The sequence below is a fragment of the Chrysochloris asiatica genome, unplaced genomic scaffold, assembly GCF_000296735.1.
Source record: "Chrysochloris asiatica unplaced genomic scaffold, ChrAsi1.0 scaffold00007, whole genome shotgun sequence".
Classification (NCBI taxonomy): domain Eukaryota; kingdom Metazoa; phylum Chordata; class Mammalia; order Afrosoricida; family Chrysochloridae; genus Chrysochloris; species Chrysochloris asiatica.
This window is the reverse complement of record NW_006408525.1, coordinates 13,147,652-13,174,431: the sequence shown is the minus strand read 5'-3', so window position 1 is coordinate 13,174,431 and position 26,780 is coordinate 13,147,652. Positions and strand designations below refer to the sequence as shown.

The following is a 26,780-nucleotide window of genomic DNA, read 5'->3' as shown; positions in this document are numbered from 1 at the left end:
AGAAATTAAGTCACGGTCCCTGCCCACATAGAACTTAGAGTGTACACAAGGCACCTATGCCAACTCCCTGTCTCCAGAGTTGACCACAACTAAACCACAGCACACAAACTCCAACCAAGCTTCCGACCCTCCTCCTAAAAAGAAAAGAAAAAAACAAACCCACACACCCATGGTATAATGTAATGAGTACTGACTTGGACAGTTATGAGACTACATTATAGTCATAGCTATGCCACTGACCAGCTAACACAGCACAAGAATGGACAAGTTCTTTCTAGACCTCGGTCTTTGGAAAGAAGGCAGGCAAATAGAGAAGGAAGGGAAGGAAGAAGTATTACCAATCTCCCAGGCCTCTTCTTCATGGGTACTTATCAGATAGAGAAGAAGTACCGTGAGCTAACTCTCCATCAGTAACTGGTTCTGGTTAATGTATTATGTACAGAATGCCTGCAGTGTACCCAGAACTGTGCCCAAGATCTAATATATAAATATATATATTCTCTCATTTAATCCTCAGGAAAACCTGCAAAGTAGATACTATCCTCATTTTTCAAATTATGGAGTGGCAGTTCTGTCAATGTCAGTAACTTGCCCAGAAATACTGGACTAGGAACCGGAAGAGGCAAGATTTACTCCCAAGTTTATCTGATTCCACAACCTGTGTTCCTCCTAACTCCCCATACTACTCAATCTTGGATGGACCAATGTGAAGTGCTTTGATCTAACTTTCACTTTAAGCCCTGGTATCTGCTTATGTTTCTGAACAAGGGGAACCACGTATTTTTAAATGAATCTGGAAGAAGGGAATTTGAAACTTAGTTAACTAGTATTTAAGCCCAGGATACTTGTGAACGAACTGGTTTTTCTTGGGGGAAATGACTAACATTTTTTGAGTAAGAATTTCAACCATTAAGTCCAACTTAATGCTTTAAGTTGTATGTTTTAAAGAACTCAAAGTAAAACTCTGGGAAAGAAAATTGGGGGAAGAAAAGATGGACTATGAAATAACTGACCTGCTTGAAAAAAAAATAAAAAACCAAGCATTGGAGACAGCAGAATTATAATCGTGACGTTAGTGCCCCACGGGTTATTACTCTTGATATCATTATAGCCAAATGGAATGAAAATAGAAGGGAGAGAAAAATCTCAGTGGGTATTGCAATTTAAATTTGCCATGTAAGCTAATACTGTATATTTAGAGACTGAGCAGACAGGGTGGTTGGTGGCTCAGAGTATGTGCAGGGCTTGCTGTGCCAGCTAACCAAAGCAGACATTCATTAGAGCAAAATGTAGATTTCCATTTCTTGGCATCTGACATGGGCTCTTTCCTTGGAAAGAAATGTCAATTTGGCCAAAAGTGTGAAACCTACAATAAAAGCATTGGGACTGTGGATTTCATCTAGTCTGCACATTCCCACCCCTTCCTTTCCTACTGTGGAAACCCAGTTGAGAATTGGGGTGCCGAATCAGCCGGGAGTGAGAGAACTGAGTAGGACTTGGGATGATGAAAAGGGGGATGGGTAGGAGACTGAAGGAGGGCAACATGAACTCCAAAATTTTGTCTTTTCTTTTGGCTTCCATGACCATTTTCTCTTGCTCTAAAACTGTCCAACACGAGAACCAACCACAATTACTGTTTTGCACAGGGCTCTGAACAATGGTAGTTTCCAAATAGTTGGAGCTGCCTGCTAGCTCTGCAAGCACTGGGTGCTGGGACGGTGGGTCGTGTACGTAAAGCACTGGCATCTGACGCCAGCCATGGAAGAGGCCTCCCCTGCTTTAAAATTTCCCTCTGTTTGTTTCTTTTGTTCAATAGACTGGAAAGACTATGACGACAGAGAGCCCAGACACAAGGGACAGAGTGAAGTTTTGGAAGGTCTGCTACAGCAGGTCCGAGCCCTTCATCAGCACTACAGTTGCAGGGGTAAGGATAAAAATCTGCACTGGGCCATCAGCTGAAGTCTCAGTGGCGCCGGTAATTTTAGCAGTTTCCTAACTGGGTCATACCTTCTCATTCATCAGGGAATGAGAGATATTAATATTTGTACATCTGGAATCACTTTGCAGCACTATCTTGCTTTAACCCTTAAGAAGAGCCTTCCCTCTCCTTCCTCCCTTGTTCTGTTCCTCTCTCACCCTCTCTCCCTAGAAACAGTTTGAAAAAAAGGACAGGAAAAACAACAGCTGCCATTGGTTCCCTTTCTCTTGAACTGTTTCTTCAGAGGTGATGGGTCTTTGGGATATTTACCCTCACATGTTTCACTTCCAAGGGAAATGTCCTGACCATCCCTGAGAGAACTCAACCAGTGAGTCCATCTAATAACAATAACATCAAATAATAATCTACTATATTTACAATTTCACATCCACTGTCTCTTTTGTGTGCTCATTTAGGCAATTACTACTGAGACTAAGTGACTTACCCACGATTACGGTGCCAGGAAAAGACAGAATCAGGACTTGAACTTGGTTTTTATGGCTCCAAGTCTAATCTTTTTGCTATATTCCAAGTTCAGACATTTATCTCCCAGCCTGATCTCAAGACTGGGCACTGAAGTTTAATCTTACCCCAAATTTTGATCTTCCCTGTAGCATTGCTGAGTATACCATCTCTAGACTAGACCCTAACCAAGTACACCCAGAGAACCTAAGAAGCTTTGAAAAGCTCCTCTTGTATCTGGGCTTTTCAGATGGGACTAGGTCAGGTTTCTAATCTGTGCAATGACTCGTGAAAAAGGTACTTAGCTTTATTCGGAGCATTAAAGCCTCCATAAACTTTTCATTTTCCTTGTTCCTTCACCCATCTGATCACCAACTGCATTGCTGTCTAGATTCTGGGCACTGCTAGACAAGCTGGGCAAGAAATCCATGGCTGAAATGAAGAGATACTAGCTGAATTTGGGTAGGCACAAAGAGTTGTTCCCAAATACTGTACAGCTACGAGAGCAGAACCCTTAAGAAATCTTGGCTAGAAATGAGGCCAAATGTAAGAAAAACAAAGTTCTTCAAATGAATGGTTCACTGGGAGATGTAAATATATGTACAAGAAGCTTGAAAAGGAAAGTCAAGTATGATTTTCCCGCCCAGATCTCTATGAAGACTTAACCTACACCAGGACCTTTAATGCCTCATATCAACCAAAGTAGGCCCAGGACTCATTTAATTAGGCCAGGCATTACATAGAATCCATCTATTCTCCTGCCTCCTGTTGCCTGCCTCTCTATCACTTCCCTGGCCATTGATTTCTACATGAAAGGCAAAAGTAATAAACTGGACCAAGGCAGATGATTCTTTGCAACTCATAGGTGTATGGTCTTTATCAAAGGAAGAAAAGTTAAGGCTGTTTATGAGAATGAAGATTTTGTTTCTATATTAGCTAAGGATTTCAATATTATCTGGTAACCAAGAAATGATTGTATAGATGACCCAGTTTGTTTGTTTTTTCCTGTACTTTCCATTCCATTTTTCTTATGCACAAGTAGTGCCCAGCTTATGACAAAGTTACTTTCTGAAGAATTCATAAGTCACTTCTGATATTTGTTGAATACCTTATTTTTTTAGTTTGAATTATTAATGTTTTTTATTATCAGTATCTCTAAAACTCCAATCTTTGTCTCTGGGAAACATTACATAAGCTTATAGATATAGTTTAATATATATATATATATATATACATCAATTCATAAAAATGATGAAGTTGGACAATGTTGACATCATGTCAGTTGTGGTAAAAACTGTACTTATGGAAGTTTCTGGACCATCTGGACTACCCTAGGAATGAGGCTATTATTTCTTGTCAGAAAATTACTTCAGAATTGTCTGTATGCTCCTTTTCTTTCTTTCTTCTGATATCTTCTTATATATCATAGTATAACATCTCACTGCTTCCCAAATCTCTCAACTTTAGCAAAGCAAATAGCATTTAGGTCCATGATTTCAAGCAAATGAAACCCTGATTTAGTTTAGGAAAAACTCCAGCTAATTCTTTCACTGTAAACTTTTTTGGTACCTTCTCTCCTTCCTCTGAAATCCTAGAATGTCGCTATAGGATAAACACTGGACTGCTAACCACAAGGTCAGTGATTCATCAGCTGCTCCTTGGAAATCCTATACAGGGTCGCTATGAGTCAGAACCAACTCAATGGCACTTAAAACAACAACAATTTCTTCCTCTTCCTCATTATTTCATTCTTCTTCAGCATTTCTTTCCTGTTCAAAATCCATTAATTCTTGATTTGTAAGTTCCATGTCTTCATAATGTATGAACTGTTGTTGCACATTCAAGAACCAAGTTCTAAATTCAGCACTCCTGACACATAAGACGATTCTCTTACTGATCTTTTCCATAATATTATCCTGATCAAATGCTTGGAACCTTCTGATAGACTCCCAACACTGACACTGACATCACTGTAGACCAGGCCATAACCTGCAATACAGCGACGTTTTGAACAGTAAATCTTAAAACTGAATGCCTGCAAGTGAATATCTGAGAAAGATAACACCAGCAAATTACCTGCTGCAACAAAAAACACCAAAACCCATCAGTCAATTCTGACTCACAAGTGATCGATCCTACAGGACCAAGAAGACCTTCCCCACAGGCTTTCTAAGGCTGAAATTTTATGGGAAACACAATGCCAGATCTTTCTTCTATGGATTAGCTGGTGGTTCAAACCACCTACTTTGGATTAGTAGCTGATGCTTAACCCACTGCTCCACCAGACCTCCATTTAATAAATACAGTGGTGGTGGCTGTGTGTTGTTGAGTCTGCTCCAACTCATAGCAACCTTGAATAGAGTTTCTGAGGCTGTAAATCTTTACAGGAGCAGAAAGCCACATCTTTCTCCTGCGGAGCTACCGGTAGATTCAAACTGCCGACCTTGTGGTTAGCAGCCCAGCTCCTAATTCACTATGCTACCAGGGTTCCCATTTAATGTTAACTAAGTTGTTGTTGTTAAATTCTGTCAAGTAAGTTCTGACCCATAGCAACCCTGTATATATATGGTTCCAAGGAGTGGGTGTGGGATTTGAACCTCCGGTCTTTCAGTTAACAGTCAAGTACTTATCCTACAGTGCCACACTAGAATCCCATAAATAACTATTGTTGTTGTTGTTGTTGTTGTTATGTGCCGTGGTTATTGTTGTTGTTATGTGCCGTGGAGTCAGTTTCCACTCATAGCGACCCTGTACTGGGTTTCCGAGGCTGTAAATCTTTACGGGAGCAGAAAGCCTCATCTTTCTCCCGCGAAACAGCTGGTAGTTTCAAACTGCTGACCTTGAGGTTCGCAGCTCGATTCATAACCACTATGCTACCAGAGCTCCTTTATGTGCCGTGGAGTCGGTTCTAACTCATAGCGACCCTGTACAGGGTTCCTGAGGCTGTAAATCTTTACAGGAGCAGAAAGCCTCATCTTTCTCCCACGGAACAGCTGGTAGTTTTGAACTGCTGATCATGAGATTAGCAGCCTGATTCCACTACTAGGCTACCAGAGCTCCTTATTCCTAACTAACTATTAGATATACCAAAAAAAAAAAAAGTTCCTCTGGGCCAAATAAGTTTGGAAAATGTTACATTCTATATCCCATTCTGGGAAATAAATGTAAAAGAAACAGAACATTGAATATGCTGAGGCATCATGTACATCTGACTTACCAAACATTTCCCAAACTTACTTGGTTATGTAAAACTTTTTTCACAGAATCAGTGTTTCAAAGCACAGACTTTGGGAAATGCTGCCCTATGATATTCCAAGATAAAATAATTTATACAAAAGAGGAATGGTTTGATATAACTAAGAGGGTTTGACATAACTCTTTCTCTCAGTCTAAGAGGATAAATAAAAACTAATGTAAGCATTGCATATAAAAAACTACAAAAGTGTTACTTAAAGTATATATCTATACTGAGTTATTATGTAGGTTATATGGAAAGAAGCCTTACAATTAGGGGGGAAAATGTTTCAAATCCCAGTTTTGCTATACATTAGCTGTGTGTCCCTGGAAAATCATTTCACTTCTCTGAGCCTTAACTTCTTTATTGGTAAAATTAGAACAATAATGGCTATTTTTCAAGGTTACTATGAGAATTAACTTAGTGTATGGAACTCACCTGGCACATTGTAGGTAGTCTCTAAGTGGTAGCTTCTTTTTCTTCCATTGTTCACCCAATGAAGAATGGGGCCATTCTCCATCCCTAGCATTTTGCTGTAATTTCTCAGAATTAAAGTATTAGCCAGTGACTCAACTGCAATGAGTTTGGAGTCCTCACTGAAAACACAGCCTAGCCCACATACAGAAGTAAGAATAAAGCACCCTTTCTCGTACCAAACCCCAACATGGAAGGTAATCAAACCCACATTAATTTTTGCATTTTGGCTAAAGAACTGAGCACAGCTAATCTGCTCAGTCTTAGGATGGCAATTTAAGGGAGATGTTGAGCAGCCTCTAACCTCATTAATACCCTGACTTACATAATGAATTATTAAAAAGCAAATTGTGTTCATCATAGCACTACCATACAGGAGGGAATTTCAATTATCACCTAATTTTTCAACCGATGAAACAACATTAACTGAAACACTGCCTACTACGTGTCAGATGCTAGACATTATGAATATGAATAAAATCAATTCCCTGTGTTCCAACCCGCCACTATCTGTCAGTTTGTTGTATTTGGGTGGCTTGTGTGCAGCAGTGAGGCTGAAAGGTATGCCACCATATTTCAAATACCAACAGAATAGCCCATGGTAGACAGGAGAATAAGACAGACTAGGAAGAAGCACCAAGAAATCTACTTCTAAACAAAAGTGGACAGTGACAATATTATGACAAGCCGAATATTGTCTGTACAGAGCAGAAACAGCTACAAACATGCATTTATCACTGGCACACAAAACGTACAAAGTGTGACTCTAGGAAAATTGGAAGTCGTCAAAAATGAAATGCAATGCATAAAGATCAATAGCTTAGGCATTTGTGAACTGAAACAGACTAGTAACGGCCATTTTGAATCAGACAAGTATATGATAAGTTGAATGATCTGGAAATGACAAAAAGTGGGTTCACATTCATCATCAAAAAGAACATATTAAGAACTATCCTGAAGTATAACCCTGTGAGTTATAGAATAATATCCATATGCATACAAGGAAGATCACTTCATGCAACAGCTATTCAAATTTATGCCACCAACTACTAACTTCAAAAATGGAGAAACTGAAAAATTTTATCAACTACTAAAGTCTGTTGTGCATAGAGTCACTGTAAGGTGGTAATGACTCGATGGCACCTAACAACAAAAACAGAGTCTGAAATTAATCAAACATGTAGTGAAGATGCTTGATAATAATTGGTGATTGGAATGTGAAAGTCAGAAACAAATACTGGAAGACCTATCTCATCTATGCCAAGAAATTACAAAAACAGCTACATAGCCAACTGACTGGAAGTGATCTACAGTTATGCCCTTCCCAAAGAATGGTGATCCAGCAGAATTCAGAAATTATCTAACAATATATTATTACTACCACATACAAGTAAAATTTTGCTGAAGATAATTAAAAACTGGTTCCAGGACCTAATTGACAGGAAACTTCCAGAAATTTAAGCCAGATTCAGAACACAACTTGGAACAAGGGACATCATTACTGATGTCAGATGTATCTTAGCTGAATGCAGAGAATACTGGAAGGATGTTTACCTGTGTCTTATTAACTCTGCAAAGGCATTAACAATGTGAATCATAACAAATTATAAATAACATTGCAAAGAATGGAAATTCCAGAACACTTAATTGTGCTCATGAGGAACATGTACATAGACCTAGAGGCAGTTATTCCAACAGAACAAGGGATACATACATAGTTTAAGATCAGGAAAGGTGTGCATCAGGGCTGTATCCTTATGATAGTTATTCATTCTGTATGCTGCGTAAATAGCCTGAGAAACTGGACTTTATGAAGAAGAATGTGGCACAAAATTTGGAGGGAGACTCATTAACAACCTGCAATATGCAGATGACACAGAAAGCCTCATCTCTCTCTCACAGAGCAGCTAATGGACTTGAACTGCTGGCCTTGTGGTTATTAGTCCAGTGCGTATCCCACAGCACCTAATTTAATCCTCACGTTTAAATTTTATATGGCCATGATGTGAGAGTCACCATAGTACTATGGCTACAAGCTCTGAAGACAGACTGCCTGGGTTCAAATCCAGGCTGGACATCAGCTGTATGACCTTGAACACGTTGCCTAGTCTCTCTCTAAGCTGTATTTCATTCATCTGTAAAATGCAGATTATATATAATTCAATTAGCCAGTGCTTAAAAGCACTTAAAACAGCTTTATTATAAAGAAGCAAACTCACTTATTTTCCATTTTCTGCTTCTGAAAGGCAATTTCCTTCAACTCTTTCAACGAATTTCTAAACATATTTTCTCTGTATTTGTAAATAGCATGCTTATATTACCACTTCCTGATTTTCTTAAAATTTACATATATGACTAAGGAAGATGATAATGTATCTCTTTTCTGTCCCTCCATTCCATTATGTTAAGTGCCATCGAGTTGGTTCCAGCTCATAGCGACCCTGTATAGGGTTTCCAAGGAGCAGCTGCTGAGTTTGAACCACTAACCTTGCACTTCAAACCGACCTTGATGTTGAGTGCTTATCCTACCATGTCACCCCAGGACTCCACACCTTTATATATACACACACAGTCCTTATCCTCCATGTCCTCCTAATACATTTACATTGTAATTTTGGTAAGATTCATATTTATGGTTCATATTATAATGGCTGTGTAAGTTCTGATTATTTTCCTTTCCTGGATAACTTTGTGCTCTCCCTATAGTTAACTGTCATCTTTTATTGTATGTTTTGTTTTTCCTGCATGACTATAACTAACTAATCCCAAAGATATTCTCCAATTGTATAAATCTTTTGTCACTAGAGTTAGAAACATTAGGGATTGTCTCAACTGCACCTTCTTAAAGAAACTTCTCTTTGAACTACTCCAGTCTCAACTGTACCTGGTCAACAGCTATCGCCCTGGGAGCTCCTTTTACCACTCTACTGAGAACTCCTCTTGTCACTCTTCAATATTGGATTTCTTTTTCTTGATTCTCATGCTATCTTCTTTCTTAATCCCTCATTTTGGTAGATGCTTCCCTGAAAGAGTATTTTGTTATTAGTGTTGTTGTGAGGCACCATCATTGTGTCAGTTTCAACTCACAGTGACCTTGTTTAGGGTTTCTGAGGTTGTAAACCTTTAAAGGAGCAGAAAACCTCATCATTCTCCCACAGACTGGCTGGTGGATTTGAACTGCAGACCCTGTGGTTAGCAGTTCACTACTTATCCTACAGCGCCACCCAGTTAAGAGCTGATTTTCAGAGACCACAGATGTCTCAAGATGTATTTCTTCCATGTAACATTTGCTCAATAGTTTCGATTTTGAAGACATTGCTTCATTGTCCTTGATAGTTCAATGCTGAAAACTCTGAAGCCATTCTGATTCCAGAGGTTTCATATGAAAACTCTTTCGGTTTTACCTCTCTGGAAGGTTTTCAGTTTTATTTTTGTCCTTAGTGTTCTAAAAGTTCACTGTGATATGCTCAGTGTGGATTTATTTTTGTCAGTTGTGCTGGGCATTTGGCAAGCCCTTTCAGTATGGGAAAACTTCTACCCTTCAATTATGGAATTTCCTTAAATTAATTCTTCCCTTCTTTTTCTCAGCTCTCTCCTTTAGAACTCCAGTTATTCAAACATTGGACCTCCTAGACTAACAAACTCTTTTTTTCTTTCTTTTTTTCTTTCTTTCTTTTTCTCTCCTTTCGCTCTACCTTCTTGGAGATTTCCTCAACTTTATTTTCTAAGCTTTCTATTGGGATTTTCATTACATTTTATTACATGTTTCCTTTCCAGTGTTCTTTTTTGTTGTTGTCTGAATGTTATCTTTCATAGACCTCTATCCTGTTTTTCAAGGACCCTAGTGACCCTGTAGGATAAGCACTGAACTGCTGACTACAAGGTCAACTTTTTGGTCTTTTCTCTTAGGCTGGTCAGATTTTATAGAGAAGCTTCTTCCAAGAACCCAAGTCAATATTGAAACTATCATTTAATGCACCTGGGGTTGGGTACAGCACAAACCTACCTCTGTATCATATAACTCGCTCTTCAGAAACCTTTGTTCCTATGCTTTCCAGGGAATAAGGACCTAACTTTCTTCTAGAATTGGGAAAAGGTGTTTGTCCATCTATGCAGGGTAGGGGAGGAGACTGAGCAGTCTAACAGCTTTTTAAACAGAAATTTAACAAATGCTCCTGATTTCAGCTTCATATTCACCACCACCACACCACACCACACCACTTCCAGCAGTAGATGGCAAGCTTGAGTGAATGAGGTTACGTCTCAGCTTTCCCCACTGCTGGATTACTATTCATCTTTCTCATCTGCTAAATCCATCTGTCCATCTGGTTTCTAAGTTCCAAATTTTGCTTGCTTTTGTCTTCTTTCCCATCTCTTTGTCTGTATAGATTGATGTTGTCTCCTTTTTTAATCTCTTTAATCTGGTTTTAATAAGATTAGGAGAGAGTGGTATATAATAAATGTGTTCATTGTGCTACCATTAACCAGAAATCCAGCAGTATCATTTTCAAGCAGAATATGACCAACCAAACTCATGTTCAAGTCAAGAAAGAAAAAAAAAAAAGCTTTGTTCTGCCATAAATAACCATTGCCAAGATAAGCTTGAAGCTGGCATGAATGCTTGGGTTAAGTGCTCCTATAGGATCTCAGGCAGAGCCACACAGTCTCAACCATGGGCAATCCACCCAGGTTTCTATACCTAACTGCAGTTATATGGTCCATATTCTCATGCCCAGGGACATGACTGTCAAAAGTTTGGTGATGACCAATAACAATATCAACATTCACATTACACAGAAAATGAAAGTTGAACATTGAGGGTCTCACTGAACATCTAGCTCAGTTCCATGGAACACTGTTTGCAAAAACTTACTTTTACTGAAGCTTGCAAAGAAATGACACCAACCACTAATCCTACAAACCTCTTTACTCCTCAGCTGGGTTCAATAATTAATTGCATTTCCCACACAGAGCTCAGACACCATACTCACAGTTATAGAGTTTATTAGGGAAATTAACAGGTGACAATGCAGGACCAGAAAATGCTCAGGGCAGTTCTTCTAGTCAGGATAGTTTCTCCTCAGCCATGTCCACAAGCAGGCCTCTCTCTGGCCCTTGGCTCCCTGGCTCCTTGGCCTGGCCTCTGCTCTGCTCTGGCAATGTTACAAAGCTCTTTTAGGCTACTGACAAACGCCCATAAGACATACGACACTCACCCATAAGTTTTAGCCTGAAGACACTCAGCTCCTAGTTTCCCCAATTAAGTGCCTTGAGGCAGCCCACTCTACAAGCAAACCTCCTGCCCAGAGTCACTCAGCTTGACTTGTTCCACGGGCTGGAAAGCCCAGTGCTCTGACTAGTGTACTGATTCTTGGTTCTGCTGCTGCTGTTTCTGTGCCCCTCCTCTGGTGTCTCAGCTTTGTGTCTCTGGGTCGAGGAGACTCAGTGAGTGAGCAGGGACTTGCAGGTCCAAAGGCCATGCTCTACTCCTGGTTCTTCTTCTTTGATGGTAATGAGAACCCCACTCCTATTACTCAGATGGCTCTTTTTATACCCATTTTAGAGTTCCAAGTTTTTACAATCACAATTAATTCTGTTAACAAAAATGTGGTTTCTCCTGTAGTTATGAATACATTTCCTCCTCAGCTTCTTTTTTTTTAACTTTTTATTGAGAATTGCGGTTTACAGAGCAGATCATCAGTTTTATATTCAGTGAATCATGCACTTTGTTTCATCTCAATTATTGTAATCATCTCCATATAACCATAATTTAAACTACTTCCTCCCTGTGATTCCACCCTCCTTCCCATCCCTTCTCCACTTTGTCCTTAGGTAAATGTTACCCTTTAGATCTTTAATTGTTGACCATTCCACAGTGAGCATACCTCACTAGTGTTATTGTCTCTCTATATATTTATCTGGCATTGTGGTGTGGTACTGCAGGACAATACACTTGACCACAAGATTGGCGGTTCAAACCCACCAGTTACTTCTCAGAAACTCTATACCGGGTTGCTATGAGTTGGAACCAACTCAGTAGCACTTAGCAACAACAACAAATATACCTATCTTCCGCTTGACTAAAATTGGTCTACAAGGGTGAGTACCACAAAGTCTCTGTGTGAACAGTAAGCTCAAGCTGTTCTTTAACTGAGTGGACCACTAGCACCTCAAGGTATAAGAGCTTCTTATAGAAATGAATGAACTGAATCTCTGGATGAAACTGAGGATAAGAGGGGGGTGAGGTTAACTGAGAAAGGTGCCTTCAAGTCAGTTCCGACTCATAGCAACCCTGTATAGGGTTTCTGAAGAGTGACTGGTACATTTGAACTGCCAACCTTGCAGTCTATTGCTTATCCTACAGTGCCACATCAGAACAGGAGGAGGTAGTAATTCCATTTGCCAAATGGAATTTATATTGTATTTTTCTTTTTGTTCCAGAAAGTTCAAAATTACAAACCACAGGCCGTAAGCAGTCAGTCTCAAGGAGCCTGAAACACCTATTCCATTCCTCAAACAAGTTTGTGAAGACCTTAAAACGGTGGGTTCTATGTAGTTTTTCTAGGGACTCTTAATTTCACACTGATTAGCTCGTTTTCATTCCTGGTGGAAACTTATTTTGTTAAGAGAACAAAGTTCACTTTCTGCTTAGACCTTGAGCAGGATAGTAATTTCTCAAAGAGAGTTCTAGCCAGTGAACTTGCTATTCTTGGAAGGAATAATTAGTACTCATAAGTATATTTTAATTAAGCGTTTAGCAGGTACAAAAAAAGTGGCTTTTTTTCAAGATTCAGGCTTGATAGAGATGGTTAAAGATGCTTTTCTTATTTTGCTTTTTCTTTTTAGGGGACTCTACATAGCTGTTATATTTTATTACAAAGACAATATGTTAGTCACCAATGAAGATCAAATACCGATTGTTGAAATAGATGACTCTCACACCAGTTCCATTACACAAGACTTTCTGTGGTTCACAAAGGTATACTGAGTCCTGATTTCATTTTTTTCCCACTTTGTAATGATGTTACTGCACATAAATCTCTGAAGCCTTACTTCAGGGATTTCCAGTGATCAAAGTATTGGGGTAGGAATAAATTATCTCAAAAGTACCTTTCAGTATTAATAGGGCCTACATCATAAAAATTGCAAAGTAGTGTCTATACTACATTTTCAAAGCGAAGAAGCTTGCATCCTGTCAGGTTGTGTCTCCACTCTTCTGAGTTATGGGATCATTTGGCAAAGATTAAAATGTGGATCTGACAGTTTCATTAGCATTCAGATCTTTTTCCAATTGGACAGAGATCAAAAAGTTGTTTTGCCTGTATCTGAAAGTGGAGCGCAGAACAAACATCAGGGGTCAGGTTTCTTTCTCCCTGCTTTGCTTTGATGCCACAGCCTAAATCATGCACTGGCTTGGACGATGATATGACCTTGTGACTTCTTTTGCAGCTGTCTTGTATGTGGGACGATATAAGGTGGCTGCGGCAAAGTGTACCTATCTCCATGTCCTCATCAACAGTACTGCAAACTCGGCAAAAGATGCTTGCAGCAACAGCCCAGCTACAGGTGAGGGGTCAGGCTTCTAAAACTTCCTTTATCAGTTCAGTCACTAATCCTATCAGCCAACTACAAAGGGAAAGAGTGGGTTCCTTCCTCTTCAGGTCCCTAGGCATATGATGGCTTCTTGGCTGGTTTGAATGGCACACCTGCTCACATAGGGAACCTGTATCTTTGGAAATCATGGAAGAAGAATAGGGGCCTTTCTTGATGAGCCTAGCAGTGACCCTTAAAAATAGCATGAGGAGACTTGACTTTCAGATTTGATATTAATCAGTCAACTTATTTCTTCTTTCGGGCCTCAGCTGCATACTTGCCACATGAGAGGAGTTTATTGGTGTCACTGAACTATACATGTGAAAATGCTGAATTCACAAATGTTGTGTTATCTATAGTTTCACAGTTTGCTTCATGGACTAGAGGTCTTCATAAGATACCTGAGTGATGAGATTATATCAAAATAGACATAAATTTGCCTAACAGGTATGTTTCATCTGTATTTGGTCCGACTATACAAGGCAATGCATAAAAATAGGGGCATAATAACAAAAAATAATTCTGTGTTTGCCTAATGACAAATCTTAAAAAAAAAAAAAAAAAAAAAAGATTTTGTGTTCCCATGTCCACTTTAATTAAAGAAACATCAATCCCTAAAATAATAATTTGACTCCCTGCAATAACAAAAATAATAGTGGTCACTGTTGTTATTTATTCCCAATTATTTCTGAACGATAATCATTGCCCCCACCTGTGTTATAGTTCATTACGTGGTGGTTTAATACTTGGTGTCCTCAATAGCCTGAGGTTTTAACAAACAATGCTTTCCATTTCAACTCACTATTGATTGCAGAATCTTCCCCTTCAACTCAAGAAATTCTTGGGCCTGTGCCATGATGACTGTGCTAATTCAAACCACTTCTCCCTTCCATCTCTGGCTCTTTTGCATTGGACATACCACTATGCTTTAAGTACTCTATCTCTAGTATGAAGTGCATCTGCAGTGGGTTCCTTGGTAAAGTTCCTTCTCAGTAGGCTCAGAACTCTTAGTGGACCACCATGCATCAGTCCACCTTACAGACCAAAGATGCCAGAAAACATCTTGGTGGGTTTTTATCTTTTCGATTTTTTACATTCTATTATGATTTGGATGAACCTTTACAGAACATATTGGTTCTCCATTCAACAATTTACACAAATGTTTAGCTACATTGATTGCAGCCCCCACAGTGTCAGTGTAACATCACTCCTCCCACTTGCCCGTGTTCACTATTTCCATTTGTCCTTCTTTCCTATCCCTTCCTGCCTTCGCAAGATTATCTTTTGGCAAATGCTGCTTTGATTTTGTATGGTTGGTTATTCTAATGAATGTGTACATACCTAATGTTATTGATAACTTATAGGCCTGTGTAATGTTTGGTTCCACCACTCGTCTATTAGTTTGTCATACTGTAGTGGCTTGACTTGAGTGTTGCTGTGATGCTGGAAGCTATGCAATCAGTATTTTAAATACCAGCACAGTGACCCATTGTAGACAGGTTTCAGCTTTGCTTCCAGACTAAGACAGATTAGGAAGGAGAAGCAGACCACTTCTGAAGAGTAAGCCACTGAAAACTTAAGAATAGCAGTAGGAAATTATCTGACACAGTGCCAGAAAATGAGCTCCTAAGTTTGAAGCCACTCAAAGTACAACTGGTAAAGAGCAACCTCCTAAAAGCAGAGTTGACAATAATAACGTGGCTGGAGCAAAGCTTTCGGGACCACCATTTACTGATGGGGCAAAATTCAAAATAGGAAAAAATAGCTGCAAAACTCCATTAATAAGTAGAACGTGAAATTACCAAGTTTGAATCTAGGAAAATTGGAAACTGTTAAAAAATAAAATGGAACGTATAAAGCTCATTATCCAAGGCATCCGTTAGCTGAATTGGACTGGTATCGGGCATTTTGAATCTATAAATAATCATATGGTTTACTATGCCAGAATGACAAATTGAAGAGGAATGGCATCGCATTCATCATCCAAAAGAGCATTTTAAGATCTATCTTGAAGTATAATCCTGTCTGATAGTATAGTAGCCACACACCTATAAGGAAGACCTGGCATTCTAGTGTGGCACTGTAGGATAAGTGCTGGACTATTTAGCCACAAGGTCAACAGTTCAAACCCATCAACTGCTACCTTGAAATCCAACTCATAGCATAGGGTTGCTATGAGTTGGAACTGACTTGATAGCATTTAACAACAACAGCAAGGAAGGTCAGTTAATACCACTATTACTATAAAGTTTATGCACCAACTACTTAAGCCAGTAATGATGAAATTAAAGAATTCTACCAAATTCTTCAGTCTGAAATTGATCAAACATGTAAAAAAAATGCATTTTGTTTTTAATTACTGGTGATTGAAATGTGAAAACTAGAAATGAAGAATGATCAGCAGTTGGAAAATGGTGACAGAAATGATGCTGGAGATCATGTAATAGAATTTTGAATGACTAATTTATTCATAACAGGTACCTTTTCTCAATAACATAAACAGTTGACTATACATGAGTACCTCACCACATGGAATACACAGGAATTAGATGAACTATTTATGTGGGATGAAATGATGGAAAAGCTCAATATTATCAGTCAAAACAAAGCAAAGGGCCAACTGTGGACAAAACATTAATTGCTCATCTGCAAGTTCAGGCTGAAGCTGAAGAAAATTAAAATAAGTCAATGAGAGCTAAAATACAACCTTGACTATATCCCATCTTTATTTAGACATTATCTCAAGAATACATATGACACATTCAACACTAATGATCAAAGACCAGAGGAGTTGTAGAACGATATCAAGAACATTATACATAAAGAAAGCAAGAGGTTATTACAAAGATAGGAAAGAAGGAAAGAAAAGACCAAAATAGATATCAGAAGAGACTTTGAAACTTGCTCTTGAATGTAGAAAATCTAAAGCAACTGGATGGAATGAGGATGTTAAAGATCTGAACAGAAAATTTCAAGGGTAGCTCAAGAAGACAAAATAAAGTATTAATAGTGAAATATGCAAAGAACTGGTGTTAAAAACCAAACGGGAAGAACACACAGTATTTTTCAAGAACTGGAAAAAAAAAAAAAAAATCAAGCCTCAGATTGCAATATTGAAAGATTCTAGCAGCAAAATATTAAATGACGCAAGAAACATTAAAAGAAGATGGAAGAAATACACAGATAACTAACGAAAAGAATTGGTCAATTTTCAGTCATTTCATCAAGAGGTAGCATGTGATCAAGATTTGATGGTATTGAAGGAAGAAGTCCAGGCTGCATTGAAGACATTAAGCAAAACAAGGCTCCAACAATTGACAGAATACAAATGGAAATGTTTTAACATACAGATGTAGTGCTGAAGGTGCTCACTCATGTATGTCAAGAAATTTGGAAGACAGCTACCTGGCCAACAGATTGGAAAAGATCCACATACATGCCCATTCCAAAACAAGGTGACTCGATGGAAGACAGAAACTATTGAATAATATCATATTCAAGTAAAATTTTACTGAAGATAATTCAGATATTGTTGTAGTGCTACATCAACAGGGATTTGCCAGAACCCAAGCCAAATTCAGAAGAGTATGTAGAACTAGGGATATCACTGCTGAAGACAGATGGATTTTGGCTGAAAGCAGAAAATACCAGAAAGGTATTTGTTGCTGCTAAGTGCCACTGAGTTGGTTTCAACTCATAGCTACCCTGTACAGGGTTTCCAAAGAGTGGCTGGTGAATTTGAGCCACCAACTATGCGGTTCAAACTAACCTCGCAGTCCAATGCATTATCCCACAGTGCCACACCAAGATATTTACTTGTGCTTTATTGACTATGTTTAACTGTGTATGATAACAAACTATGAATAACATTGTGAAGAATGAGAATTACAGAATAATTGTGCTCATGAGGAACCTGTACATAGAACAAGAACCTGTACATAGAACCTGTACATAGAACAATAGTCATTCGAACAGAGCAAGGGGTTCCTCATTAGCAAAATCAGGAAAGGTGTGCACCAGCGTGATATCCTTTCACTATAATTACTCAATCTGTATGCTGAGCAAATAATCCAATAAACTGAATTATATTAAGAAGAACATGACATCAGGATTGGAGGAAAACACACTAACACCCCATGATATGCAGATGACACAACTTTGCTTACTGAAAGTTAAGAGGATTTAAAAATAATTACTGATTAAGATCAAAGACTACAGCCTTCAGTACAGATTGCACCTCAATGAAAAGAAAATAAAAATCCTCAGAACTGGACCAATATCACGATAAACAGAAAAAAAAAAAAATTGAAGCTGTAAAACATTTAATTTGCTTGGCTCCATGATGTTCATGGAAGCATCAGTCAAGAAATCAAACAACATACTACATTAGCCAAATATGCTGCAAAAGACTTCTTTAAAGTGTTTAAGAGCAAAGATGTCATTTAGAAACTAAGGTATGCCTAGCCCTGGCCATGGTATTTTCAGTAGCTTCATATGTATGTGAAAGTTGGGCAGTGAATAAGAAACATCAAAGAGGAATCAATGTATTGTACTTATGATGTTGGAGAAGAATATTGAAAGTACCATGGACTGCCATTAAGAACAAACAAATCTACCTTGGAAGAAGTATAGCCAGAATGCTCTTTAGTAGCAAGGATGGGGAGGGTCTGTCTCTTATACTTTGGATATGTAGTCAGAAGTGAACAGTCCCTAGAGAATGACATCACGCTTAGTTAAGTGGAGGGTCAGCGAGAAAATGAAAGACCCTCAAAAAAATGGATTCACACAATGGCAGCAACAATACACTCAAACATAATAATTTTGAGGATAGCGCAGGACAGGATAATTTTTTGTTCTGTTGTGAATAGAGTTGCTATGAGTCAGAACCAACTCAAAGGCATGTAACAACAATGCTTGGCTATAAATTGAGCCATGGGGGTAAGTTTTTAGGCTTGAAGGGTGCTTCCAGGGGTTCCACCAGTCTCTATCAAACCACTAAGCCTGGTCTTTTTGACTTTTTTAAGTTTTGTCCCACATTTTTCTCGCTGTCTAGCAAGGCTATGTTCATGAAGGATAATGGTATCAGGGTAATGCTTGCTTCGTGGAATGGGTTTGGGATTATTCCACCCTTTTCTGTGTTCTGGAATAGTTTGAGTAGAATTGGTGTCAGTTCTATGACCATTTGGTTGAACTTGCCAGGGAAATCATCTAGGTGAGGACATCTGTTGTTGTTGGGTGCTTTGGTTTTTAATGACCTGCTCAGTTTCTTCTTTTATTATGGATCTGTTCAAATTTTCTACCTTAGATTTGGTTAAGTCATGTGTTTCTAGAAATCTGTCAATTTCTTCTAGGTTTTCAAATTGTTGGAGTACACTTTTTTATAGAAATCTTTTATTCCCCTTTTTTTATTTTTGTTATGTTGTGGCACCACCTGTTTCGTTTCTTATTCATGTTACTTGCATCTTCTTCTCCTCTTAACTTGGCCAATGTTTTGTCAATTTTATAAATTCTTTCAAAGAAAGAATTTTTAGCCTTGTTCTTTACATTATCAGGTTATGGCTGGTTTATTTCTGTTTGAATCTTTGTATGTGTGTAGTTAGGAGTAGGGTTAGTGTTAGGGGTCTGGGTTGGGCTAGGGTTAAGAGTAAGGCTTAGTCTAGTTTTTAGGGTTAGAGCTAGGTTTATTTTCATTTTTTGAATTCTACTTGATTTCATATTCATTTCGAAGTTCTATAACAACATTATTCCCTCTTTTTCTTTTTGTCTTTTTTTGTTGTTTGCTTTTGCAATTGTATCTCTGCTTCTCTGTTTTCAGTCTTGTAGGTCTGTTTTGCATTGAATACTTTTATAGCTGGGTTGAGGTTAGGTAATTTGTCAGGTATGTTAAACTCCAGTTGTTGTCTGATGGTATTGGTTCTCTATCCAAAGAACTGTGTAAGGTTGGTCTGATTTTTCCAGATTTAGTTTACGTTTATCTATGAAAATGGGTCTGCTTAAATCATTATTTCCTGTCTTCTGGTGGTCACAGACTTTTTTGCTGTTCTTTTTCTAATTGTTGGAGGTGTTGGGTTAAGGTATTGATTTTTGGTCTTTATGATGTGTGTTTATTGCTACAGATTATCTTCTGAGCCCTATTTTTGCTGTCTCTCAAAGATTTTAGTATGTTCTGATTTCATTCTCATTTGGTTCAAGGAATTTTCTTGTTTTCATTTTTTTACTCTATTGGCAAGGTGTTATTCATTTTCCATGTATTTGATTTTTCCTTGATCTTCCTGTTGTTGATTTCTAATCTTATAGCATTTTGATCTCAGAAGATGCTTTGTAGTATTTTGATTTAAAATTTATTGAGGTTTGTTTTGAGGGTTAACATGTGGTCTATTCTGGAGAAGGTTCCATGTGTGCTGGAAAAGAATGTATATTATGCTGTTTTGGGGTGGAGTGTTCTGTAAAAGTCTGTGAGGTCAAGTTGATTAATTGTGTTATTGAGATCTTCTGTATCTTGAACTTTTTTTTCTAGTTGTATCTTTCATTAAAAGTGATGTTTTAAAGTAGCCTACAATTATTTTCTATTTCTCTTTTCAATTCTGTTAAAGTTTGATTTATGTACTTTATTGGCTCTTTCATTGGCTGTGTAGATATTTATTATGGTATGTCCTCTAATGTTTTCCATCCTTTGGTTTTTAGTTTATATTTTTCTTTGTGCCTAAGGTGTATCTCTTATAGGCAGCACAATGATATGCCATGTTTTCATATCCACTCTGTCATTCTCTGTCTCTTGACTGATGCATTTAATCCATTTATAATTTCATTCTACTGTGGCCAAAGAAGACACTTTATTTGATTTTAGTCTTTTTAAAAATATTGTAAATTATTCTGTGACTTAACATATTTTCTGTCCTGTAGAATAGACAATCCATAGGATCCATGTGTACTCTGCTATCACTGAGTGGAATAGTCCGTAGTTGTCAGTTAGGTCTAGTGTCTAGTTCACTTATAGTTTGTGAAGTCCTTTATTTTTAACTCTTTAATTAATCTTCTGGCTAGATATTCTATCCAGTATTGAAAGTGGTGTATTGAAGTGTCCAACTATTAATGTTGTTGGTTCCAACTCAAAGTGACCTTCTGTAGGGTTTCTGAGAATGGCTGGTGGATTTGAACTGCCAAACTTTACGTTACCAGTCTAGTCTAGAACTTATCCTACAGTACCATAACAGGGCTCCACTATTACTACTACTGTAGAACTATGTATTTTCCCTTCAATTTCATCAATATTTGCTTCACATATTTTGGAGCTCTGCTATTAGGTACATATGTGTTTTTTTTTTAATACTTTATTGTGAATTATGTGATAGTTTACATGGGAGGACATCAGTTTCACATTGATCCTGTCATATATCGTTTCCTTGCCATGGTTACAATCCCTTCCATGCATCATCCATCAACCAAAGGGTATACGCTGCAAGCCTGCCCCCTAGTCGTCCACATACAGACTCTCTCCCTCTCCGGGTCCAAAGTCCGGAGCTGCTCCATCTCCCCACGTCATCGTCTCTGCCTCCATCCCTGGCATTACTGCTTCTCTGGGTAGGGTTCCATTCTCCACTCTTCTCCTTTGATGGTCCTAGGGACCTCCACTCCTAGACTGCAAGGTTAATCACTCCCCTCCCTTTGCCTAAAACATCTACCTTTACATTTCCAGCCCTTACAATCAGTCCTGATAACAATTATTTGCTATTGTATCGCAAGAGATCTATCCGCATCTCCTTTCATCAGCCCCGACTAGGCAGAATGGATACTACTCAGTGGAGATTCTACCTTGCTCCACACCCTCTGGATCTAGGTTCCCTCTTGAAAGCTTATAAGCCAGTCACTTCTTGCCTCTGTAGCCCCCCACCCCATTCTGGATAGCCAATATCCAAGTTGCCCATCCCTGCCCTCTCCCTGTGCAGAGGAGGTGGGAGTGATCCTCGTTGTGAAGATTTGTTCACTCTTTTGAGCTACTGCTTCCATAGGTGTATGTCAAATTCATCAAATCGTATCAGATTATTGTTTTATCCCCCCTACTTTCTTCTTCTGGTTGAGCTCTGATCATCCAGCCATTGAAGCCAGGTTAAGTGGGTATTATCTGCAAGTGTGGGTATACTTATGCATGTGTCCTCTCTTCTTATCAGCTGGACACTTCACTCTCTCCACTCTAGTCCTCTGTGGCTATGTCACTGTCTCTGGGTCTAAGAGTCCCCTGGACTTGGCACACTGCTGACCAACCAGGTCTCCATCCGGGTTTACAGGAGTCTACTGAACGTCGCCATAGGGCTTAGCTCACAGCTTCATTGCTGTTTTTCCCTCACTACCCCATATCGGTGACTAACGTGGTCACCAATCAGAGCGTGAATTCCCATTGAGCCTTAGTCTTAGAAGGGGGTTTGCCCTAAGGGGGACCCGACCACTTGCCTTGCTGTCTCCTGGGTGAGCCACTTGTTTGTTCTTGTAGTAAAATCAGTCGGCCTGCCTATATTATTTTGTATCTTTCCTGTCAGTCTTTCTTTCAGGAAGCATCTTCTGTTCTTCTGGCCACTCCAGGCTGGTCTACTTGGAAGATTCTGGATGCTGTTCAGGATTCCACCTATGGGCTTGTGTAATGCAGAGACTCCACAGTAAGCCTCCTTTGCTGAGCACATTGTAGTCCCATTTTAGGTATTCCAATCAGTTATAGGCAGGAGACGGACTTACAAGCTTTCTATGGTGGTATTTCTGGCTATTCCTTTCTCGCCTCCTCCAATGTCTATTTTATAGCGGTATGCCAGGGAAACCAAGATTCAACAGATAGCCAAGCATCTTTTTGCTGTTGTAAACAGTGCTGCTATGAACATTGGTGTGCATATATCTACTCGTGTCCTTCTTTGTCTCTTATGCTGGTTTTTATCTTAAAGTTTACTTTGTCGGAGATTAGTATTGCCACTCCTGCTTGTTTATTGTTGAAGTTAGCTTGGTAAATTATTTCCATCCTTTAACTTTTAGTGTGTTTTTGTCTTTGTGTGTAAGATGTGTCTCTTGCAGGCAGCATATTGAAGGGTCTTGTTTTCTTATCCATTCTGCCACTCTCTGTCACTTCACTGGTGCATTCAGTCCATTGACATTCAATTCAGTTATCAATGTTGTTGTTGTTGTTAAGTGCCATCGAGTCGGGTCAGTTATCAATAGGTATGAATTAATTGCTGCCATTATGTTACTTTTTTGGTGGTGCTGTTCATTCTTTTGTTCTTCATGACTTCTTGTGTTGGGTTTGTGTTTTTTGTGCTGTTTCTCTTTAGTTTTCATGTTTGCTTGTTCTGCTTGGAAATTCATTTTTATGATAAGTTGTGAAGTATTAACTTTCTTTGGGGCTACCTTATAGTCTACTAACTTTTCTCTCTATTTAAGATAATCCATTGTATCCTGTAATTTACCTGACATCCTCACCACCTGTGTCTCTGTTGCTACACTTGTCCCTTCTTTAACACTGATATGATTTTGATCTTTGGTTGACTTCCCAGCTCCTTTGAGTTTGCTGTTGTAGTCTTGTTCTGTTCTGGACTCTGCTATCTGTTGACTGAGTTCCAGGTGGTGTTGCCATATCTGTCAATCTCTGTTTGTTGTCTGTTCTTGTTAGTTTTCAGTTCACAGAACTCTCTTTAGGATGTTTTGAAGTGTTGGGTTGGTTTTGATAAAATCCTCAGATTCTGTTTATCGCGGAATGTCTTGATCGCACCATTGTATTTGATTGATAGTTTTTCTGGATAGATGATTCTTAGTTGACAGTTTTTTTTCTTGTAGGGTTTTGTATAGGTCTCCCCATTGCCTTCTTGCCTGCATGGTTTGTTCAAAATAGTCAAGAGCTTAATCTAACTTACTTGCCATTATAAGTGACATTTCTCTTCTCCCTGGCCACTTTTAGTATTCTTTCCTTGTCTTTGATTTTAGAGAGCTTGATTATTATATGTCTTGGTGACTTTCTTTTGGGTTCTATCCTTCCTGGGGTACATTCAGCTCCTTGAATGTTTATCTTCTCATCTTTCAAGATGTTAGGGATATTTTCTTCCAGAAGCTCTTCAACTATCTCCTCTGTGGACTTCTCTGATTCTTCCTGTTCCGGAATGCCAATAATTCTTAAGTTGTTCCTCTTCATGTTATCCAGCATGAATCTTAGACTCTCCTAAGATTTTTTTTATCCTTTTTTCCACTTGTTCTTCTTAGCAGTATTGAGAGATTTGTCTTCTAGCTCACTAGTTCTGGCTTCCATCTCTTCTATTCTGTTCCTTTCCCCTTTCAGCTTATTGTCCATTTCTGATATCTTATTATTGATCATCTGGACATCTTTTTGCATGCTTTGAATTGTTTCCAATACTGTATCAATCTTATTTGATTGCTTTCCTGACTTCTTCCTTGCTTTCCTCCATTCCTTTTCAGTGCATTTGAATTTGTTTCCATATCATTCTTCTGAATTCTTTCTCAGGCATATCCAAAACCTGCTTTTCCTCCTCTAGAAAGCCTTTGTCTGTCTCCAGCTCATCTGCATCAACTACTCTTTTCTGGTTTGGGACATGTTTCCATACGGTTTGTTGCTTTTTGTTCATCATGATAGTTCTGTGTGGGGTTTTTTTGTTTGTCTTTTGAAAGCTTAAGTGAATACGATCAGGAGATAGGCTTCCCTTTTTGCATGTAATGCTTAGCAGGTGCTACTGGCTGTTGTCTCAGTGGTGAAATATTATGGGGTATGCTTTTAGCTTGGCTATACGGCCACGATTGTTGTTTCTTCTTGGGTAATGTAGGGAGAAAAAACTCCCACCTCTAGGAAAGATGTGTGATCAAAAGGACCAAAAGCAGACGTACTATAAATGCATAGACAAAAATCACCACTTTGGAACAGAAATGAAGCTGTTGTCAACTGTCCTGAGCTACACCATCAGTGTGTGTGCAATCAGAACCCTCCAGCAGGGGTTGGGGGTGTCTGCTCTCTCAGGCCCCACCTCTAGTCACTACAGTAGAGGTGCACAGTTAGATACTGGGGAGTTAATGGGAAAAAGATTGTCCACTATTTTTGTCTCTGAAGGTCAGTTAGGTATCTGCGTGTACACAGTGCAATTCTCAGGAGGGTTAAGTCCTTTTATGCTAGGGTTTTACAGATTGCTTTGAAGTGGTCCTGTGAAGGAGCTCAGGTAGCGCAGTGGCCGCAAATGGGTCCACGAATTGTAAGGTCAGCAGCTTGAAACCACCAGCCACACCATGAGAGAAAGGCGAGGTGCTCCGTTACCGCACAGACCCACAGCCCCAGAAACCCCGCACAGGGTCATCTGGAGTCAGAACCTACTCCACGGTGCACTGCCGCTAAGGATCCTGCTGGGGAAACTTAGGTTTGTGGCTCCATAGATAATGTCATAAGACATCTCTCTCTCTCTGTACCATGGGAAAACTGTCCCGCCTAATGTCCAGGCTGAGCAATGAAGGTGGGACAGGGAGAAATGTGCAGTCTCCTGCATCTCTCTCTCTCTTTTTTTTTTTTTTGGCAAATGCCTCTGCACAGCTTTTAGTGCAGTTTTCTGAGGCGGAGTGTCTTTAGCCCCGCCCACTAAACTCTGCCAGGGCAGGGTAGTTGCCGAGGGAGTCATCTCCAGATTCCTAACTCACAGTATTTACCTTAATATCGTGAGTTTTTCACTTGTGAGTGTGGGAAAATGATGTCCTGGATCTTACGGTAGATCTGGAGCTCTGGAGTTGTTCTATGAGCGCTTCCTTTGTGAGATTTCCCCTCCCTTCTCACTGGAGTGTACACTACCTGGTTTTCGCTGCTATCACCCAAACTGGAAGCATCCAGGTACATATGTGATTTTAATTGTTACATCTTCTTAATTGAATCTTTGATTATTTTATAATTATATAATACATTTTTTTACCTGGTAAAATATTTTACATGGTCTATTTTGTCTGATATTAACATAGTCATCCTTCTCTATTACGTGCATGAATTTTTTTTTTCCATTAATTTCACCTTCAACCTACCAGTGTCTTTAGATCTAAATGGGGTCTCATGAGACAGTTTGTAATTGGATCATGTTTTCTTATCCAATCTAGCAATTTCTGCCTTTTAATTGAAGAGGTTTTTTATATTTAATGTAATTACCAATAGAGAACTTACTTCTACCATTTTGCTATTTTTTCTTTTGTGTCTTATACCTTTTTTTGTTCCTCATTTCCTCTAATACTTGCTATTTTGTGTTAAATTGATTTTTAATCCCTTTCTCATTTGATTTGTGAATATTTTTGAGATATTTTCTTTGTTGCTACCATGGGGATGGCATTTAACATCCAAATTCATAATAATGTAATTTAAACTGATACTACTAATTTAAACTGATACTCTGATAGCATAGTGGTTACGAATTGGGCTGCGAACCACAAGGTCAGCAGTTCAAAACTACCAGCTGTTCCGGAGGAGAAAGAGGAGGCTTTCTGTTCCCATAAAGATTTACAGCCTCAGAAACCCTGTACAGGGTCACTATGAGTCAGAACCGACTCCACAGCCATAACAACAACAACCTAACTTCAGTAAAATACAAAAACTGTTCCTATGCTACTCCTTCCACACCTTTATGTTGCTAGTGTCAGAAATTATATACTTATACATTGTGTTCCCAATAATATACATTTATAATTATTTTATATTATTTGTCTTTTAAATCATCTAGGACATAAAAATAGAGTTACCACACAGATATACCAAAAGCTAACTTTTATATTTATCTATGAATTATTTTAGACAATATGGTGTTCTATCTTTTCAGTCTGAAGACAGACCTCCCATTAGCCTTGCATGTAGGTAATGTCTGACAGTAATGAACTCCTTCTGCTTTTGTTTATCTGGGAAAGTTACGGTTTTGCTCTCATTTTTGAAGGATAGTTTTGTTGTATATAGAATTCTTGATTGACAACTCTTTAAAATTTCATTCCTCTGGTTTCTGACCTCTAAGGAGACACTGGCACTTAATCTTATTGAGAATCTCTTGT

The 26,780-nt window shown here is 38.8% G+C and overlaps 1 protein-coding gene across 1 annotated transcript in view; it reads left to right on the top strand.

Moving 5' to 3' along the window:
* ANKFN1 (ankyrin-repeat and fibronectin type III domain containing 1) overlaps window positions 1-26,780 on the top strand; it is a 222,935-nt gene that overhangs the window by 155,929 nt on the left and 40,226 nt on the right. Inside the window, exons 9-12 of the mRNA XM_006833645.1 lie at window positions 1,817-1,924; window positions 12,591-12,690; window positions 12,996-13,128; window positions 13,599-13,715. Of these exons, the coding sequence (XP_006833708.1) occupies window positions 1,817-1,924; window positions 12,591-12,690; window positions 12,996-13,128; window positions 13,599-13,715 (458 nt within the window). The remainder of the gene's footprint in view (window positions 1-1,816; window positions 1,925-12,590; window positions 12,691-12,995; window positions 13,129-13,598; window positions 13,716-26,780) is intronic.